This window comes from Conger conger, chromosome 6 (assembly GCF_963514075.1).
Source record: "Conger conger chromosome 6, fConCon1.1, whole genome shotgun sequence".
In the NCBI taxonomy this organism is placed as follows: Eukaryota; Metazoa; Chordata; class Actinopteri; order Anguilliformes; family Congridae; genus Conger; species Conger conger.
In genome coordinates this window covers 52,410,937-52,432,444 of record NC_083765.1, presented here as the reverse complement: position 1 = coordinate 52,432,444, position 21,508 = coordinate 52,410,937, and the positions used below count along the sequence as shown (strand labels likewise).

The 21,508-nt window shown below is 44.1% G+C and overlaps 2 protein-coding genes across 2 annotated transcripts in view; one reads left to right on the top strand and one right to left on the bottom strand.

Moving 5' to 3' along the window:
- Nucleotides 1-325: 325 nt before the first annotated feature.
- Nucleotides 326-14,105, top strand: LOC133131593 (sodium/potassium/calcium exchanger 1-like). Its single transcript, XM_061246966.1, has 9 exons — nucleotides 326-1,270; nucleotides 4,145-4,210; nucleotides 5,968-6,076; nucleotides 9,183-9,266; nucleotides 10,834-10,961; nucleotides 11,396-11,611; nucleotides 12,027-12,116; nucleotides 12,556-12,722; nucleotides 13,692-14,105. Exons 1-9 carry the CDS (start codon nucleotides 326-328, stop codon nucleotides 13,939-13,941), a joined length of 2,055 nt encoding a protein of 684 aa, XP_061102950.1. The 3' UTR covers nucleotides 13,942-14,105.
- Nucleotides 14,106-15,271: 1,166 nt separating this feature from the next.
- The window catches only part of LOC133131592 (C-myc promoter-binding protein-like), an 88,652-nt gene continuing 82,415 nt past the window's right edge, over nucleotides 15,272-21,508 (bottom strand). The window contains 1 exon segment of the mRNA XM_061246964.1: nucleotides 15,272-20,792. Within this exon segment, the coding sequence (XP_061102948.1) occupies nucleotides 20,656-20,792 (137 nt within the window). The 3' untranslated portion in view covers nucleotides 15,272-20,655.

Here is a 21,508-nt window from a genome sequence, read left to right as displayed (position 1 = left end):
GCTCTCCATGCTAACACATGCGCGTTCGTGTTCCGAACTGTATCAAAGGGAACGTTGCTAAAATCCAACATGTCATCATTTCAACGCACTCTTCCACACCTTGTAACAGGTTCGCGGCTCCGGGGCGAGGTCCTCCACATGAGATGAAATACAGCAGCAGGGCGCATCGTTCTCTCATATCGCTTTGCTTTCCCCTCCCCTCACCGAATGTAATAAGCGCCGTGGAGGCTGGCCGGGGAGTACTTCGGAGTAACAGTCACAGAGAGCAGATTTGCGCAACGGACTTTTCCTTTTTGATAGGTGTCACCATCATCTAATGGTAGAGATGCATTTCGCACAGAGGAAAAGACTTCACTGGACCCGGGTTGCGCTGCTCCTCTCCGGAGTCTCGCTGTGCTGTGTGTACCAGCTGGCTGTAAGGGCCAGGCACAGGGCGGACCTGCACACCCAGGGGGACCTCCAGGCAGAGGGGGAGAGTGCTCTGAAAGTGGAGAAGAGGGAGCTGAACTCCAACCAAACATCTCCACCGATGGCCACGGCGGTGCACGGCTCCACGGCCGCAGACTCCGCTCAGATCAGGCACTGCGTTTTCGTGGACCCCGACGCGCCCGGGCACCCCCTGGCGCCCATCCGGCTCCCGGCCCAGAACGCCACCGCCGCGCCCCCCTCCGCCGCCCCCGGCAGGCGGGCCCAGTACCCGGCGGACCTGTTCTCCGTGGAGGAGCGGCGCAGGGGCTGGGTGGCGCTCCACGTCTTCGGGATGGCGTACATGTTCGTGGCCCTGGCTATCGTCTGCGACGAGTTCTTCGTGCCGGCCCTGGGGGTCATCACCGACAGGCTGGGCATCTCCGACGACGTGGCGGGGGCCACCTTCATGGCGGCCGGGGGCTCGGCCCCCGAGCTCTTCACCTCCCTGATCGGGGTGTTCATCGCCCGCAGCAACGTGGGCGTGGGCACCATCGTGGGCTCGGCCGTCTTCAACATCCTCTTCGTCATCGGCATGTGCGCGCTCTCCTCCCGCGAGGTGCTGCGCCTCACCTGGTGGCCGCTCTTCCGGGACGTGTGCTTCTACACGCTGGGCCTGCTCATGCTCATCGTCTTCTTCCTGGACAACACCATCGTGTGGTGGGAGAGCCTGCTGCTGCTGGCGGCCTACCTCACCTACGTGGCCTTCATGAAGCACAACGCGCAGCTGGAGCGCGCCTGCAAGTCGCTCTTCAACCGACGCAAGAGGATCGTCAAGGTGATCGCCCTGGAGGAGCCTGACAAGGTGAGTGCCATCGCCGCTGGTCCTCTAAACCGGCCTGGGAACACTGCTCTGACCCGTCCGTCTGCTCGGTGTCATTGCCTTTGTAATTCGATTTTTGCGCCATCAATTGAGGCAAATCTCATCATGTACACAATGAAATGTCCGGTGTTACATGAACACCTACAAATGACCACAGTACATGTGGTCTTACTGTGGATCAGAGGAGTTGATTGAACACTGCATGTTTTACTGTGTACCTATTACATTACACAGGCAGCTAATATGGCAATCAATGAGTGCCCAAACATTTGTAATCTTGCAATTTCCTGCTCTCTTCTCTGCCAGCTGCTACTTCCTTGTTACTTGTGATCACTTCCTGTCATTGCAGCTCAATAAATAGGACCTCATCAGTCATGTCAACCACATTCCTCCTGCTTGTACATCATTTTATAACACCTCTTTAACAGATCGCTTAACAGTGCAGTCAGGAGGTATGTACAGTTCATACCTATTGATCTGTAGGAAGTGGGGTGTAATATTTGAAAGGACCAATGACATGGAGCTGAGGTGGTGGGGTTTATCAGAAAGCAGTCCTACGAGACAGAGATGCATGGAACAGGGTTTTAACAGATGGTAAATTGCTGCAGTCAAATCTCCAGTTTCTTTATTCAGTGCGTGTTTCTCATTCAGTTTCTCCTGACCGACACTCATTACATCATAACCGCTGCTGAACCACAAAAAGGAACCAAGAAGAAGTTTAAAAAACAAGTGTAACTTGAATAACTGAGGAGGCACTTCGAGACCTTATTATAAGGTTGTAACCAACATTTTGACAGAAATAACAACTTATGTTGTTTACAGGGCACTTTGATAGTATTTTGATATTCAGAGTACCTTTAGGGCGTCTGTCATGTTGATGGATGAAGAACTGCCCTGCATTTCAGTTTTGTTGTGTGGGATGTGAAAGCTTTGAAACGCAATAGCTCAAAACTACTCAGAATGCAGATAGAACCTCATAATTACAAGGTCATGAGTTAGGGCTTGGTTTGCACCCTGGTGGTCAGCTCTGGAAATATAAGACAATCAAGGTAATGAGGCTTTTACCAGAATGAGGAGAATTTAAGGCACTACCAATGGTCCTGAGAGGCATAGTACTGCAGGTACTGCAGGTACTGTAGATTTTAGACACTTCATTGAGCCATTTTAGAGGTTGATTATATAAATATATTAAATTACCTAGTCTGGGCCCTGTACCACAATGCAAAACTTTATCTGAGGTGTTATCTTTTTATACAACCATGTAAATAAGGTGAGCATTAACATGTTAACACGAATGATATACTATTTTATACAATTCTTTCATACTATTTCACAATTTCACAATTTCACAATACTATTTTATCACACTAAATTATGATGAAACATGATAAAACATACTATTTTATGAAACTAAAACCCACACAATTTTAATTAATGCAAAACAAATTCAGCTGGTTCACACTTGTCAACTGGAAGGGCCACACTTCCCTGAACACGAGTATTATGATATGACTTTTAATAAAGCACAATGCTCAGCATATCCAGTTGTGGTACATTTGTTGAAGCAGTCGAAATTCAGTTCGATTACCTTGAGGAAAGGTACAACAGAAAAGTCTTCAAATGGGGACAAGCATGCACCTGGTTTCATGCCAAGCTGGATGCTGCACGCTCTGCCAGCTTCAAACAATACCGGTAAACAATGGGACATTCCTCAGTTGTGCTCGGTGATCAGCCGTGAATAAAATTATCATCAAAGAATAAAAAAAGACATTTTGACCGTGCCGCCTTTGTTGTCATTACTATCAAGTGGGGAATATTTACGGAGGAATCTTTGCAGTGTGTTATTTTTTAAAACGTGCGAACGGGAGGGGATGTTGTGCTGTGAAAGCCGCTCGTGTTTATTCATGACTTCCCCTCCGCGGCGCGCTGAAAAAGGGGCCCCTCACCTAGCCCTTTGATGGCGAAGATGACGAGGATTATGGTAATGGCGATTCCGATTTTCAAATGCGGGCTGCGGGTGTGATGAACGCACGCGGCCCAATGGGAGAGGGCCCTGCCGCGCCCGTTACGCTGAATCAACAACAAATGGAGCCTTTTCACTAACCGGTGCTTTTGTCATTTGCCAGACATCTTACAGCAATTGGGGGGAAAAAAACGAAACTATTCGATGCTGCTGCGATGGCGATGTTAATATACATTGAAAGTGAAGAGGCCAGAGCCCCAATCATGCCCTTTAATCAGACCCCGTAGAGCCCCAGCCCTACATCACTGGGCACTTGTCCTGGGAGCTGTTGGGTGCACAGTCCTGCAATCAGGCCCTAATGAGAGCTTGAGGAGCTCTATGCGCTGGATTAGTGCCCAATGGCAGGTGGCCCCTCGTTTACTTGCAGAGCTAACGAGGGCACGGTCAGCCTTGGCTGGAGAAAACTCTCCCAGCGCAAAAAAGAGATAAAGGTATGAAACGTTCCTAAAAATGTACAAATGCTTCTCGCTGGGGCGGTACGCTATATGTGTATAAAATTGTACCCTTATGCCCAGCAGTATATAACTTCATTTGTACCTTTTTTTTTTGGAAAACATACTCATTTGCACCCAAAGACAATATAGAATATTCCAGGGGAACATTTCGGAAATTTGAAGAACAAACATGTATCTCCATTGTCACATAATTTCTGACAAAACTCAATTTAGTTCAGGACTAAGACTAATTTGTGTCTCGGAAACTGGCCCACAGACAAGTGCACAAACAGTGTTATTCTGATACGTTAACGGTGGACTGTCAACATTGTGACCAAAGCGGTCTCTCTCACGGCCTGCCTCGTCTGTCCTGCTGAAGGCTGTCATTTCTTCACACAGGAGAGTGGATCACCGGCCGAGGAGAACAACCCTGATGAAACCCAGCAGACCAACAGTAGGCTAAAAGTAAGTTAAAGGTGTCACCCTCAACACGCACACACTCACTCAAGCATGCTCACGGACACACAGAGACACACACACGTGCATGCACACAGGCACACACACACACACGTGCATGCACATGCAGACACACAGACACACACGTGCATGCAGACACAGAAACGTACTCATACAGTATGTGTGCACTTGCGCATGCACACACTCAATTTAGGAAACATTTATAGAAATTCCACGCTCAATGATTTTCATTCAAGATGATTGTAACATTTTGCCATTCTGCCTTCATCAGTTGAATGATAAGTGATGTATTCTGATTGCAATCCTGCATCAAGTGAGAGGATTTGTATGTGGAGTTAAATCCTAATTATGTTTGATGTTTCTGAAAAGATACTGCTGATTCTCCCCATATTTCCCATTGGTGAAATGACTGCTGTACGTGTAAAAGAAAACAGGGATGAGTTGTCCTGTTGATTTTAAAAGATTACACTTTGCAATAAGGTCACATGAATTGGCATTAACTAATGCAGTTGTTAACATGAATTAATGATGAACAAATACATGAATTAAGCATGAAATTAACTTTTCATTAGTTAATGTATTTCATAACTCCTAACTAATGTATTTGTTACACAAATATTCATAGATTAGCAAACCATAGTATAAATGTACAATTTGTACACATTAACTGATACATTAACTTTCCTCATTCAAATATGAATTGGCATGAACTAATGGGTTAACATGTATTAATGATGTACAAATACATAAACAAAGCTAAACAGCTTAACTTTTCACTAGTTAGATCATTAACAACTACATTAGTTCATGCCAATTCATGTGACCTAAAGTGTTACCTAAAAGATTGGTAGAATCTGTCCGGTGTCTTCTCAGTTTGACGTCCCCAACAGGTCTCAGAAGTTGTGTCCTCCTTCCATTAATTAATAGCGTTTTACAAACAGATATAATGTATAATATTTGGACATGTTTGCATGTGGAAAAATATAATTTTAATATAATAATATTAAAATGTGGTGTACTTTGCTCATGGTGAAGTGGTTAGCCCACCCGCGATGACCCCTCAAAATTACATCGTACACAGCATTGCCATTCACATGCTTTAACTGTTCGCTGTTACCCATTAGTGTAATAAATGAAATTTTCCATTTTATACAGTTGTAAATATCATTATAAATATCTTGATTGTTGTGATTGTTGATGTTCTTGTGATCTAGTAGGTTTGTCAAGCAGCTTCTTTTCATTTCTTTGCTGGCTAATGTTAGCTTTGACGAGCTTAAAAAGCCTCGTCTCAGAATGGCTAGCTGTGGCATACTGTATACAACATGGGCAGCAGTGTTAGCTTGCTGCTAGCAAAATAATTATTTCGGTTTTAAAGCAGCATCACAATCCAGTGGATCCAGTGAGAGAAATTTGAGCAGATTAAAAACAACCAACTTTTAAACGGTGGCTTAAATCACAGACACAACCAGCTGGAGTACAGAGCCAAAAGAACGGAAATGAACTTATTGCACATACGGGCAAAGATTTAGCTCTTTGTCACGTCAGACTTCCAAACACCTATTTGTTTGCTTTGGAGAATCGTGTGGCAGGGAACCTCTGATTTTAAAACCACCTGATTGGCCTGATCCAATGCACTGCGCCAGCCACGGGTGATCCAAGCTAGATTAAAAGCGGAGAACGCTGGCTCTAATCGTGGGCGTGTGGGCGTTGTGATGTCGCAGTCGCCCGGTCTGCCCGCCCCCCAGCAGAGGCCCACCCTGCAGAGAGGGGGCAGCTCCGTCTCCCTGCACAACACCACCATGAGGAACACCATCTTCCAGCTGATGATCCACACCCTGGACCCGCTGGGGGAAGGTATGAGTGCCAGGCCTCGTCAGTGTCCACCGGGCCCACTGCCCTGCATCCAGTACACCACGACCCAGCAAGACATGTACATGTGTAATACACTGTGTATAATCATTTTCTTTTTAATATGTACAGTGTCACATTTCGGTTTAGTCGCATACACACACATATTTATGTGTGAATGTTTGTGTGTGTACATGTATATTATATACAAGCCTGAATATATTCAATATACACTCGCTGAGCACTTTATTAGATAGACCTGTACACCAGCTTGTTAATGCAAATATTTCATCAGCCAATCATGTGGCTGCAACTAAATGCATAAAAACATGCAGACATGGTCGAGAGGTTCAGCTGTTTTTCAAACCAAATGTCAGAATGGGGAAGAAATTTGTTGTAAGTGACTTTGACCATGGAATGATTGTTGGTGCCAGACAGGGTGGTTTGAGTATCTCAGAAACTGCTAATCTCCTGGGTTTTTCACGCAAAAAAAACAAAAAAACATCCAGTGGCAGCAGTTCTGCAGGCAAAAACACCTTGTTAATGAGAGAGGTCACTGGAGAAGGGCCAGACTGGTCAAAGCTGACAGGAAGGTGACAGTAACACAAATAACCACACATTATAACAGTGGTATGCAGGAGAGCATCTCTGAACACACAGCGTGTCAAACCTCTTAAGTGGATAGGCTACAGCAGCAGAAGACCAATAAGTCTAAAAATGCCTAATAAAGTGCTCACTGAGTGGACATGTTAAAATGGGGGCACCCATTTGCTCTATCTAGCTGAAGCACTGTAAACAAACAGTTAAGCACTGGACATTTTAGTTGGCTAGGTAAGCAGTGTTTGGATAGTTAACTTTGGTCACTTTTGCTCTGTTTGTTTGTTTCTTTGTTCTCAAAAAAAAAAAAAAAAAAAAAAGGGCCCTCGTCCTTATCTTTGTTGTACAGGTAGCAATTGAAATTGTACTTCCCTCTAGGGTCTTTCAGCGAACTTATCCCTGGTTATGGGTATGCACTTTGTTGTACGTCGCTCTGGATAAGAGCGTCTGCCAAATGCCAATAATGTAACATTGAACTCCACCAAAAGTCACTAAAAAGATCCACTTGTGAACCTTGTAAATGCTTGCTACAGTGCAGTCTTTGGACAGTATTTTGATGGTGGTACAATTTGTTCTTTTGGCTCAGTACTCCAGCATATTAGTACTATATATAAAAAGGAATGCAATTCCTACACACATCACCCGATATGGATGTAAATCCCCTCAAATTAAAGCTGACAGTCAGCACTTTAAGATCATAGTTTCATTTCAGCATCCAATGTGCTGGTGTACAGCCAAAAGAACATCAATTTTACCACCTTCAAAATAGTTACAGGCTGCACTGTACGTCCAACCAAGCACTTTCCCTGTGTTTTCAGTCACAGGCCTGCCACGCCCCAACCCCCCTCACCCTCTTTAATGTGGGCATAGGATGATTACCTTAACACTCTCTCTCGCTATCTGTCTCTCTTTATCTCTCTTTCTCATACACACACACACACACACTTTCTGTATGTCTCTCATGAGCTCAGCCTGCCAGTGAGATACAGCGCTATAATCAGCTTATAATTCTGCTAATGACCTTAGCCCACTGGACCTGAGCCAGCACTAGCCCTTTATCTTCGCACGGTGCTGGTGCACAGTTCAGCAGATTCTGCCCAGTCAGCCACCTCTGGCTCTGATACAGAAATCACGCAGGGCCTGTCCTGCACCCAGCCAGCTAAACCCACAGTCTTAAGCCGCACTCATACTTCTGCGCTGAATCTACACAGAGTTCCCTACGCCGTAGGCGACGCAGAGGCTACGATGTGTAGTTACATTTCTGGGTGAGGTGCGCGTCAGGCTACGGCGTTGGGAACACGGCTACGCATAGGCTACACCGTAGCCTCTGCATAGATTCAACACAGAAGTAGAAAGCAGGCTTTACTGTACACTCGGCTGTCTGATTTAGATTCAATATCTGAACGCTCATAAAATGGGGGGGGGGGGGGGATTTAATTAAAATCAATATGAATTTATGTTTGAATATGTCTTTTTTTTTTTTTATCGGTGCACTCTTAAAATAATGTCTTCCATGTTTCCAAACATGACCTTTTTGGTTCTGAAAGACTCTTTTTCCCCACTGGTGCACAGCCAATCAGTTTTTTTGAATTGTCCTGGACTCATCCCAGTTGATAAATGTTCTGTGGCCCTATAGTCATGCTTGATCCACTATGGCCGGGAACTTTGCCTGGGTCCTTGGAAAGAGATGTGCCACAGGGCAGCTTGCTGTAGGCTGTAACTTTTCTCTCACAAACAATCTCTATCTCCCAGAAACTGTGTTTAACGGAGAGGTAAAAACTGGGAGCTCAGTGCAGGGGAAAGGTAAGATAGATGGGATAGTGTGTGTGTGTGTGTGTGTGTGTATGTGTGCCAGTGTCTATGTGTAGATGCATATATTGGTGTTTTTTATGTGTGTGTGTGTATCAGCGAGCTCCTTTGTGCACATTTATGTGACTGTGCATGTTTGTGTGTACATGTATAGATGGGTGTGTGCACTGTGCTCATCTGTCCGTCTGTGAAATGGCTTACTGTAAGAAGGAAACTTACAGTCATCGCCATCGCTGAGATGTATCGCTGTCTTCGTGCCTTAAATGCTGTTGTGGTCCTTGGTGTCTGTCATTGTCACCCTACACTTTATGGCTTTTCTATTTTGGTTAGTGCCACATTGAATGAGGCAGTACCATAGAGCAGAACCGATATCTGTGCTATTCTGATTCCATGGTGCTGATACAGCATGAGATCACACAGCAGTCTCCGTCATTATGTTCACCAAACCCCACACCCTCCTCCCTCCCCTTGACATGCACTCATGTTACAATAGTATGTATACATCATGACATGAAAGCAAAATAATATAGCATCTATCTATAATGATGGATATATGAATACACGAGTACAATGATAAAGAAAAAAGTTAAGAAAGCTTACCAAAGAAACTGTTATAAAATTGAGAAATGCATGCATATTAGTTATATAAAACATATCAGTACGAATGGTATATTTGATGCTATGCTGGTGTGTGTCTCGTTTGCAGTGAAGTTCAAGCACAAAGCTGAGATCATGACTAAAATGGCCCAGGGGAAGGTGGAGTCCAGGAGACCCAGAGGAGGAGCAGAAGGTGCTAAATCTGCCCGGCTGTAAAATACACCTATGCCAGCTTGACCAGTTTGAAAATTGAGCTGGTCAACCTGCATGGTCAAGCTGGCAATGAAGTTGGTCTGGGTATGAACTAGCTAGTGCTGGTAGCTTGTCAGAGCTGGTCGCTGGTCAACCAGTAGTGGAAACAAACCTAAATTTGGCTATACTGGAGCCAACTTCACTGAACAAATCCGTTTTGGCCACTTCTATTAAGAATAAAAACAATATATGCTGTCCCCCCCCCCTGCACTGAAGATCACTATTTAATTTTAATGTCAGTATTTCCACTGTGGACCCATTGCACCTGCGTCTCTGTGTGTATGAATATATTTCTCTGCTCTATACTGGAAAGTGATTGGTTTGTGTTGTATGCCAATTATCACTGGGGCTCTTTGGTGACCCTGTGTGTTCTGCCAAATGGGACTGCTTATTTATTATGTAACAGAACAGTTTATTTAGTCTTTGATCCAAGATACATTTCTGTGTTCTTTCAAAAAGACCAGGTGTCCAAAATATAACTGAATGAACTGGTTCATGTTTTTTAATGCTCTGAATCAGAGCATTGTTGAATTTCACATTTCTTATTGGGCAGTAATCTTTGTTAAATATGTCTAATGCACTGTATATCAACTATGTTGATGGATTTAATACTGTAAATCAACACAATCTGTTAAATAAAATCATTAAATCATTTTACTTAAAGAGCCAAAGGAGGCAAATACTATGATTTCAACATTTTCTATTTAGTCAAGATTTTAAATGTTATTTTTATCTTGAAAGTTCTTACTCTGCCTACTACTAGCGTACATGCGTACTGGCTGAATCGAACTGTCAAGCTGTTGAGCCCAAATAAAATGGACAGAAATGTAAGTAAGTGGAATCAAAATCCCAGCCTAAGATGTTTCCTAACATGTACACTACGTCCCTAAAATGGTTGGGCGGGGGTTTGGTGAGCGAAGAGCACTTACTCCACATCAGAACCACCTTGCGGACGCACGCCGCATCGCTGGCGCATGAATTTGGACGTCCATTTCCTTGGAGAGCACTCAGCGAAAAAGCTCATTTCCCCGGGATAATCTCAGCGTGTCCGAGCGGAGGAAGGTCACGGCACACCGTGCACTCGCACTTCTAATGAGCGGGGCGATGGACTGAGCCCGTCAGCACCCCCAAGGTGCTCTCACCAGCGCTGTCGTGTGCATTTTGCACCAGTTGTGCATGTTTGTATGTGCATATCTGGTTGGTCAAATAAGGTACTCCGCACCAAACAGTGATTCCACAAATAAAACAAATTGTGGCTTTGGAATGATAAGGTTCTATCTGCGTTCTCAGGGGTCTTGAGATATTGAGCTTTAAAGATACCAAAGTGAATTGGCTCCAAGAAGATACAACCTCTTGAATTTCATACCTTTCATAACAGTATTTTGTGTAAAAATTCACATATATATTTAGTGACCTATAAACAGCGTGGGTCTACATTTTTTCCACAAATGTCAGTTAGAAACATATAATTCTACGGTCCCGAAATGTGTTTTTTTGTGAACCTGTAGATGGGAGCATCAGTAAAACTGAGCACCCCAACGCCGTCAATGTCCAGACGACCCCCCCACCCGAGCCATCCACCTCCCAACACCCCATCGACAGGGAGAAGAAGGCGGAGTACGCCAAGGGACTGAAGGTAGAGGACTAGACCGGTCTACTTTAAAGCTGCATCTCTCCACACTAAGAGACAGTTTTGGCTTTTTTCAGTTGCCACTGTTTTTTTCCGTTCTCTCTGAGGCAAATGTGTATTGTAACTATAGACATCTCTGTAGAGTGCGTGTATGAAATGGGATCTGTAATCTGCCAATGTCAGTGCTGATGCAATGTCTGGCACCAATAGTCATTCCATTGTCAAAGTCACTTAGATCATATATGATATTTGGTCTGAAAAACCGCTGAACCTCTTGACCACGTCTGCATACTTTTATACATTTAGTTGCTGCCACATGATGAGCTGATTAAATATTTGCCTTAACAAGCTGGTGTACAGGTCTACCTAATAAAGTGGTTTGGATATGAATTTCTGTTGGTGAATGAATTGTGTGTGTGTGTGTGTGTGTGTGTGTTCAGAAGCAGGAAGCAGCAGGGTTGGGGGGGTCAGATGGCTCTGGGAGCAGTGAGGAAGTGGACAGTGCAGATGACAGTGAGGAGGAGGAAGAGGAGGAGGAGAGTGAGGAGCCGCTGTCACTGGAGTGGCCGGACTCCTGCCGAAAACAGGCCACGTACCTCTTCCTCCTGCCCATCGTCTTCCCCCTCTGGCTGACCATCCCCGACGTCAGAAACCCGGTAAAGACCGTAGGTCATCACAGCCTGACCAGCCTTTACCACAACTTTAACCAAGACAAACTCACTGAATGACCAAAGAAAATATTTATTTGCATGTGCGCATGTGGATAACTACAAGACCTGACAAAGGGTCTGATTTACTAAGACCTTTAGCACATGCGAAACCTTTTAGCACATGCAAAACCAATAACACGACCAATGATTGGTCACAGTATTTGTTTTGCACCATTCATGGGTCGAGTTATTTGTTTTGCATGTGTTAAAAAGTAAATCAGGCCAAAGGTCTATTAAAAGTGCTTGGATTATTATTCTTGTTTTGTTCCTTTATGTTGATGTGTATGATGTAACTGCAAATGGTTGAAGTACAAGTGCAGTGTCGTAATGTACAGACTTGAAAAGAATGTTTGTTCTTCAGGCCTCCAGGAAGTATTTTGTGGGAACCTTTCTGGGCTCCATTTTGTGGATTGCCATGTTCTCCTATCTGATGGTGTGGTGGGCCCACCAGGTGTGTGCAGTGCTTCCTCATGTGAAATACGTAGTGTGGTGTTCCCTCTTTGAGACTGCACTTCCTGCTGGAATGAGCTTGCTAGGGCAGTCAGGCCAGCAGAGCTATTGGCCATCTTCCAACACAGACCTGCTTCTTTAGACTCTGCTTTTCCACCATAACCCTTCTCTAGCACCTAGCTCACCCAGTTAGGTGCTTCAGACCCTGTAGTTCTTTGCTGTTGTCCATTCATTGTACTCTAAAGCTTATGCTTAGCCGTTTTACTTGTTTATACAACTTTAATTTTACATTAACTGTGTGTAAATGTTCAATAGTGTAGTCAACAAGTTGTCAATGAAGCCAAACACCAAACACTAAAGACCAACAGCAACCTCAACATCTATACCAATGGCAAACACCACCTTCACGGATAACAAACCTGACCCATGTGGTCGCCCAGGTGGGCGAGACTGTTGGTATTACAGAGGAGATCATGGGTCTGACCATCCTGGCTGCGGGCACCTCCATCCCCGATCTCATCACCAGCGTGATCGTGGCACGCAAGGGCCTGGGGGACATGGCCGTGTCCAGCTCCGTGGGCAGCAACATCTTCGACATCACCGTTGGGTATGGCTCTTAATGACATCAGTCAAAACAATCGTTTAGTGGGATTACATAACACAGGCCAAAAGGCCAAATGTCAACCTGGCCATGGCCAGTAACTGTCAAAACATCGTCTGATATTCCACACAACAAATATCTGATCATTTAGCAGCACCTTCAGTATGTAGACAGCACTGTTTTTCACTTGGTAGCATCTGCGCTACTTCTTAAGCATCGTATGAATAATTGGCATCCAAGCTTTATCGTATTATAGCACACAAATATCACGTACAGTGAGGTCCGAAAGTCTTGAGACCACATTCAAAACCACATAATCCTGGAAGTAAACGGAAAGTTTTAGGATTTCGAAAAAATTAAAACAAATGAAAGTTATTCAAAGCATTGTAAGAACTACTCAAAGACCAATGAAGAGCAAGGAGTGCTGCACAATCCACAACCACCTGACCTCAACCCCATTTAACATTTATGGGAGCACTTGATGACTGACAAAAGCCATTCAGTAACATCACAAGATGCCCTTTGGAACATTGCCAAATAATGCTGGGATAATATGAATCATCATTTGTACAAATTTGTGGAGTCCAAATTTGTGGGCCAGCTCGAGTGCACGTTGCAATTAAAGCAAAAGGTGGACATACCAAATACTAAGAAAGTCAGAGTGTGTGTAATTTTTTCTCACTGAAGTTGTTATGCTGATAATATAATTCATAATAAAAAGGTTTGTATTAAATTAGAAAAGAATGTAAAATAGAACCATTTTCACTCGTGGTCTCAGACTTTTGGACCCCACTGTTCATATCTAATAGGTATAGTGTAAGCACCTCTAGATTCGACATGTAACGACTTTAACCTCGATTCACTGTGTAAGCTCTCCATTTCCTGCAGATTGTCACATGTGCATGGTGACCCTAGTTTTTGGGGTTCCTCTGAATGATCTGAAAAAGAGTGTTGATAACAGTCTTCCTCCTTCAGGTTGCCGGTGCCCTGGCTGCTGTTCTCCCTCGTTAACGGGATGGTGCCGGTGCCTGTCAGCAGCAATGGGCTCTTCTGCGCCATCGTGCTCATCTTCCTCATGCTCCTCTTCGTCATCGTCTCCATCGCCGCCTGCCGGTGGAGGATGAACAAGGCTCTGGGCCTGACGATGTCCCTGCTCTACTTCCTGTTCCTGGTGCTCGCTGTCATGCTGGAGAAGCGCGTCATCGTGTGCCCTGTGTCCATCTGACGCCCCCCCGCTGTCACCGTCGCCCCTCCAGCCTCCATCACCTCTCCTCTCCCTCTCCCATCAACCTCACTCATTCGATAATGAACCATAATGATAAATGTGTTGTTTGAAAAATTGTTGGGGATGGTTGGGAGTCCACACCCAGAACAGCAACAAGCGATCACTTTCAGAGTGATTTTTTTTTTCTAGCCGCATGAACAATAAAACACTGCCAATCAATCAAAATCCAACCAAATTTACAGGAATGTAGCAGATGACATAGCCAAGAGACTACTTACAGAACATACAGATTTCTGTACATGTTTGTGATGCATGGTCTAATAGTCCAGTTGCCTCCTCTGGCCGCACCAGGCCTTGGTCAAAAATGTAAAAATCTAATCTCAATTGACCTTGCCTGGTGCAATTGAGCCAACCAAGAGGACCAGAAGGTGGGCTTTGCACGTTTGGCATTCTAGTATCTAGTATCTAGTAGTCTATTATTTCATTTCACCAAGTATTTGAATCCGAAACAATAATATATTTGACTCAGGTCATGTGGGGTCTCACACTCACTGTCTCTTTTGATCCAGGATCAATAATCCGTCGGCCTTTTTATTTTTTATTTTTTTAAACGGCAGACTGTGCCTCAACCAAGAGTATCTCGTGTTAATTCTGAACGGGGTCACTGGGACCTACGGTAGTTATTTCCATAAGAAATTATGAATATGCAGATAACCTTGAAAATGTACTCGTTTGTACTGTGTGTTTGCGTGTGTGTGTGTGTGTGTGCGAGTTTGTTGGGTGTATGAGTGCATGTGAATGACGGTGGGTGATAATTGTCAATGTGTGTTTTGTTAAATAAGTTTATTTTATTTTTTTATTTTTTTTAAGGAACATGTAAAAATGGCCCGGGTTTAATCAAGAAATTTCCTTTATGGGACTCCTGCTAAAGAGTGCCTGGGCCCGCTGCTTCAGCTGTGCAGTGCCTCTGGTACAGACAGCACAGGGTGGACTGCAGGCACGAAGTGGATGATGAGTAGTGGCTCGTCTGCGTTTTTTTGGACAATGCGAGCAAAAGTGACTTGTGGAATTGATGAGGAGACCCCACAGCTGAAGGAACTCTCCTCAACCAGGGAAGACCTCAGCAGCCTGCAATTTTAATCAAATCGTATACTTATTGTTAGCTCGTACTATACCTCTCAGTATCAATTTGTGCACGGTAGTATCACACACACACACACACTTATATATATCTGTAACGTTTTGTCTAAACAACCTAGAGATATTTGTACGGGACATACTGTTCGGTAGCTATACCAGCATCTCTTACTCACAAAGAAAGAGGCCAGTATCAATGACTATATGTTTATTTACAGTCTAAAAAGATGAACATACAGATCCAGAGATGTACAGACTCCTTGTTAGTGCACAGCTCAGTAAACACAGTGATGTTTTAAACAGCAGCAGGCTGCCTGACGCATTTTACATTTTTATTTTATTTTTTTGATATACATGGACTGCAAGGCAGAGAACACCTCTTAGGAGACTGGGTCCATAGACAATGCTGTCTTTCCAAGTGGGTTGGAATAAAGGCTTCAAGTTTCAAGATATTAACAACCACTTCATATACAATTAGCAATACCTCTTGGACAACTACGATTGCATAGTATGTCTGTTAGGTCGTGGTTGGGTGACCACTGCTGTCCATCAACTGTTTGGCCAGCTCTCATTGGACACTTTTCATGGCCCTCTGCTGGCCATTACACAAGCCCTCTGTGACATTCATTAATTCACTGGGGTATCAGGGCCATGTCCGAAACAGCTACTATTGAGTATGTAAATGGGGTACACTGAATTATAAAGTTTTTAAGTTGGTGAAAAGATTCCCTTAAATGTAGTGTACTTAAAATCCCAGGATGATATAAGTATTTCCAGGGTTTCATCTATGAAGCATACTGAACACTGACATTTCCTCCATACTATTTTCCAACTATTTTCCAACAGTACGGTGGAAGTGTCGTAAGACACATGTATATAAAAAGCCCCGCCTACGATCTATTAAACTGTGATTGGAACCAAAGATGGTTCCATCTCTTCCTTTCTGTGGGCCTCCTAAAAAGTATATCTGAATACCGTACTCCCTGAAGACACTGAGCAAAACCTGGGAAATATGTATAATAAGGACACGAAATTGAGAGGACATTTTGCCTACATTCTTACAGTCTGCATTTGGGAGACCATTGCGTACTAATACGAATGAGCAGTACGTTTAGTAGACAGGACATATTTTGAGGGCACAGTAGATAGCAGCCTGTTTTGGACATGGCCCAGGTCAGCATCACTCCGAATATGCAACATACAAGGGATTGTCAATACTGAGGCTTGTCCCAAATGTCAACTTTCAACAGAAACAAAACTGGATAATGGCAAAAAGCTACAAACTCAAATCTAAGAGTTTTTAGACATAGATCTATTTTCCAAATGGATGCTTTCCCCAATAACAATTTTGTAATTCAGTCGGTTTTTGGTGTAATATTTCAGAACAAGCTAAGAAAAATACATGTTGTGATTAACATAAAAATGTAAAATGTTGAACCATAAAACACTCAAAGGCATTCAAAATAAATGTGAAAGCATTTCATTTAGTGTTTGCTAACCATCTTCACATTTCTGCCTACTGACTATAATAATTTTCCTGACAAATCTTTGTGTCAATGTTATCTTTTAAAAGTTATTTTCCCCCTTTGTTTTCAATTCTTTGTAGTTTGCTTTGGACACAGAGGAGGGTATGGGGAGGGAGGCATCCCTGGTGTAAAATCCAGCTATGCCAGCTTGACAGGCTTGAAAGTTGAGCTGGTCGAGCTAGCCATAAGCTGGCCTAGCTGGGTATGATCTAGTCAACCAGCATAACCAAGCTGGTCATAAAGCTGGTCTAGCTGGGTATGAGCTGGTCAACCAGCATGACCAAGCTGGTCATGAAGCTGGTCTAGGTGGTTATGAGCTGGTCAACCAGCATGACCAAGCTGGTCATAAAGCTGGTCTAGGTGGTTATGAGCTGGTCAACCAGCATGACCAAGCTGGTCATAAAGCTGGTCTAGGTGGTTATGAGCTGGTCAACCAGCATGACCAAGCTGGTCATAAATATGGCCTAGCTGGGTATGAGCCGGTCAACCAGCTAGTGCTGGTAGCTTGTTGACCAGCTACCAGCCGTTTCAAAACTTAGCTTGAGCTGTTTTTTTTCAGCAGGGATGTCATTGGTCACTCAATAAGGTACTCAATAAGGGAGTCCCTGCAGCACATTTAACCACTGTGCTCATTTCTGATTCTCAAGGACTGAAATCAGCACAGTGTAAACAATCTGAGGATTGCTGTCTGGATCGTGCGGAGGACCTGCGGTGTTGTCTGGTGTCTGGACTTCTGTGTTTAGGATGGAAAAATCCTGAGCTGTGATTTTGGAAAGGGCGTTTCTCGTAGCACAGAGCAATAACACAGACCTGAAAACTTGACAAACAGTAAACTTGTCTACAACACGTCTCAATTCTACACAATTCATGTTTGTGTACATTCTGTATTCAGCATAATTACTGACTACCTGTCTGGATGCAAAAGGTAACATTACACCATTTACTGTAGTTTTGGATTGTGCGTTTTTTGGCTTCATAAACTTAAGCGCTGTATATGAAAGTGTGCAAAAGCATTTCCTCTGATAAAATGGAGGAACATAAAGATTTAAAAGCAGAAAATAATGGTTCTGAATGGCAGATATTAAAAATGCAGTAAAGCAAACTTAATTGCATGCAGGATTTCAAGGGAAGGTGTTCATTTCTCTTTCGACATGAACAGTCAAACTGCAAATGATGTGAAAAACCTGAAAGTTTTCCCACACCATTTGTGGGCTCACCTTGCTGATGAGCGAGGAGTGATCTGAGTGGCTCTTAGAGCCATTACAGTACGTCACTTTGTGACTTACAGTGCAGTCCATAAGTATTTGGACAGCGGTACAATTCCTGTTCTTTTGGCTCTGTACTCCAGCACACTGGATTTGAAATGAAACAATGAATATGAGGTCAAAGTTCAGACAGTATTTGACAGTATTTACATCAATGTAGGAAAAAAAAAGTCAGAGACATAGGCCAAACAAAGAACGAGAGCACTGGAGTATGTCTGGAATCATTGCCTTGCTATAGGATAAAGCGCCGTCCAATGAGCTTGGAGGCATTTGAGTAGATGCTTGAGCAGATAAGATGCTTCTGTACACTTCAGAATTCGTTCTGCTGTTACATTGTCAATGAAGGCAAGTGAGCCAGCACCTGTGACAGCCATACATGCCCGAACTATAAAAATATTGTTTGCCTTTGTCTGTGACTGCTTTCGTCTTATTTCTCGGCTTCCTTGACTTTCATTGGCACAACTCTAGCCCTCATGTTGACAAACGTCAACAAGAGACTCCAAAGGCAATCAAAATGAAAGAATCAAGACTAGATACTGAAAGCTTTCTTATATCTGCACTAAGAAAGCGACTGAATATACCTGACTAATGAGACAGCTGAGAAGACAACTGTCCAATTACTTCTGGTCCCCTAAAATGGGGGTCTGTATAAAAAGGGATGTAATTCATACATGGATCACCTGATATGGATGTACATTCAAATTAAACATTACAGTCTATACTTTCATTTTAAATGCAATGTGTTGGAGTATAGAGCCAAAAGACTAGAAATTGTACCACTGCCCAAATACTTTTGGACTACACTGTATATTATCGAGGACCATGAGTTGCTGATCCCTGCCCTACACCCTCCAAGCCCTACACCCTGGGCTCTTTCCAACTACTTTTTCTGTCTCTTTGTTCTTTTCCTGTCCTGGAACTCGAACAATTTACTTGAGCACGGAAACATGAGCGCATCCTTTTCGGATTGTGTGACATATAAACGATCGTCCTGTGGATCCTCCTCTCTCCATCTGCTACCCATCTGCCACGTCTGTAACTGGTGCATCCTCAAACTGACGTTGGAAGGAGCAAGGACAGATCTCCACTGAAGATCTCCTGAAGATCTCCACAAACTTCTGGTGCTCGCACCTAAGTGGTGGAACAGCCTCCCCAAGGCCATCAGAAGAGTCACACGCCATCTTCAGCAACCGACAGAAGACCCATCTCTTCAGAGAAGAACTGACCTACCCTGAAAACTTATTTAACCCTTTCCCTACCCCGATTGCACTACCCCTACTGTCTGCACTGTGCGGACAGTACTTATTTGAGTTTATCTGCTTATACATGCATGCAAAGCTTTTCACTCCGAAGTCTCCCGAACAAGGGCACCTGCCAAATTATATACATGTAAATGTATATATTCATATATAAATGAACACTGAAGTCCAGTGTGAATCGTGAGCTGCAGGTTAAAAATATGAATTTGTTGAGCCGGGCCATTGAAGAAATGTTCCTGTAAATATGCCGGTGCTATGAGGAACACATATAATTATTTTGTACAACAATACAATACACAACAAACATATGTAAAAGCTAAATCGCTAATGGAAATATATTGTGCGTATGGTCCATTATATAGGGCGTGTGCATTTCACAGTAAAATGTATAAGGCCAGTACATGTGTGACCAGCTCTGGTATTTTCTGTGCAATGTTCTGCAAGGATTTCATTGCAATTGCAAGCCCAATGTTAAACAAAGCTAGTCAGGGAAGGCCAATCAAAAGACAGATCTCCAGACAACACTAGTGATGGCACACGCCAATTATGTCGCAACTGATGAGGGGAATATATTCAAGTCTGGAGTGTGAGATCAGAGTGTGTCGGTCTGAGAAATGCTCCATTCAGGCAAACTGTGGGGAAAGGATCCTCTGGAACAAGAGATAGCTTGACCACAACAGCTGATTTAAGAGCAAAAGCAGACATACCGAAATAAATAATGGAAAATCTGTATAAATAGAATCCTAGTTAAGCAAAAATATTGCCAATATTAGTCTCAATACATGAGTGTATAATACAAATGTTGCTTTACAAAAGTTTGTAACATTGTCTGTACAGGGCATTTTATACAATATAGTCTGTTCAGGATTTTGAAAACCCATGTACCGCATAATACCAGATATATATTTTCTTTTTTTCTGTAAAGAACAGCGTTTCGTATCTATGCTAGGCCACTATTAAAGAGGCATATTTTGCCATTAGGCTCCTTGGGTTAACTGCCATGTAAACTCCATTTGGATGCGGGCAGTGTGGTTGGAACACTTTTTCTGCCTGCTCTCTCCATCGCCCTCTTCTGGTCATTTCAGTAAAGACCCTGGTCTTCAGGGGGCTGGCAGTGGCCAAGGTGTCAGGTTGTTCTCGAGGCCCCCGCTGAGTCAGTGTCAGCGGCAGTGATCCCTATTGTGATCTCACTTCCTGTCACACCTCATAGGCTCCTCACTTGGTGTGTGACCTCACTTCCTGCCCCATGTGTCGGTGTCAGTGGCAGTGATTCCTATAGTGATCTCACTTCCTGTCATGCCTCATAGGCTCCTCCCTCGGTGTGTGACCTCACTTCCTGCCCCATGTTGTTGGGCTCCTCCGTGGTCAGGAACGGTGTCATTACTCGAGGAACAATAATTCCTACTGACTTCCTGTCAGGCCTCATCGGCTCCTCTGTTGGTGCGTGACCTCACTTCCTGCTGTGGTCAGGAGCAGTGTCATTACTGGAGGAACAGGGAGTAGTGGGCATGGCTGGACTCGGACCGGTCACAGGTACGGCTCCCCAAAAGACTTGCGGCACTCCATCACCCCGGCGCTGGGCGGGCGGTCGCAGTTGCGCGTGAGCTTGACCTGGCCGGGGGTCAGACGGTCGTACGCCTGCCTGTACTCGCGGTCGAAGGCATCTGGAAGACAGAGATGAGCAAAACATGCACAAATGCTATACATTCTTTTGAAGGAAAAACTATGGGTTTCTCCCATAGGCAGTCTGTTCTGAATCTGGAATTAAACGCTAGAGAAAAACCTTCCGGGTATGAGGACGCAACTTCTGAGACCTATTTGGGACTGAGATGACTGAAAAGACACTGGACAGATTCTCTCACTCTTTTTGGTAACACTTTACATTAAGTTTACATGAATTGGCATGAATTAATGTAGTTGTTAATTATCTAGTGTAAGGGACTACAACTTCCACATTCCCACAGGAAAATTCCGCGACGTCCACCACGAATGACGTCTAACTTGGTTCAGCCAATCCCGTAATGGCGGGAGCAATAAACTTTCCCGTATAAGAGCAAGACACGTTCTTGGGATCTCTTCTGCTTCTTCTCTTCTTCTTCTTCTCTTCTTTTTTTTGGCCATTCGCTTCAGCTCATCTGCTCTGAGACTCGGACAGAGGCTGAATGCTGCACAGCGCACTACCAGGCCTACGGACACACCCAGTTACCTCGCGGTAACTTTGTGGCCTATAGCGAGTGGAAACTGGTGTACGCGGACGCTACATCAGTTTACCCCTGCAAAGCTCACCAAAGAACAACTGCAACGAACATCCTTCCAGCAACCGAGTGGACCAGACGACAACGCGCGGCTAAGACGCCCCAGCCTGCGCATCTCTCCAGGA

Excerpts from the sequence above, each read along its gene's own strand:
- LOC133131593 (XM_061246966.1), top strand. The coding sequence starts at position 326 with ATGCATTTCGCACAGAGGAAAAGACTTCACTGGACCCGGGTTGCGCTG. Across the intron at positions 11,612-12,026 it reads TCCCCGACGTCAGAAACCCG|GCCTCCAGGAAGTATTTTGT; the intron begins GTAAAGACCGTA and ends TTTGTTCTTCAG. Across the intron at positions 12,723-13,691 it reads ATCTTCGACATCACCGTTGG|GTTGCCGGTGCCCTGGCTGC; the intron begins GTATGGCTCTTA and ends TTCCTCCTTCAG.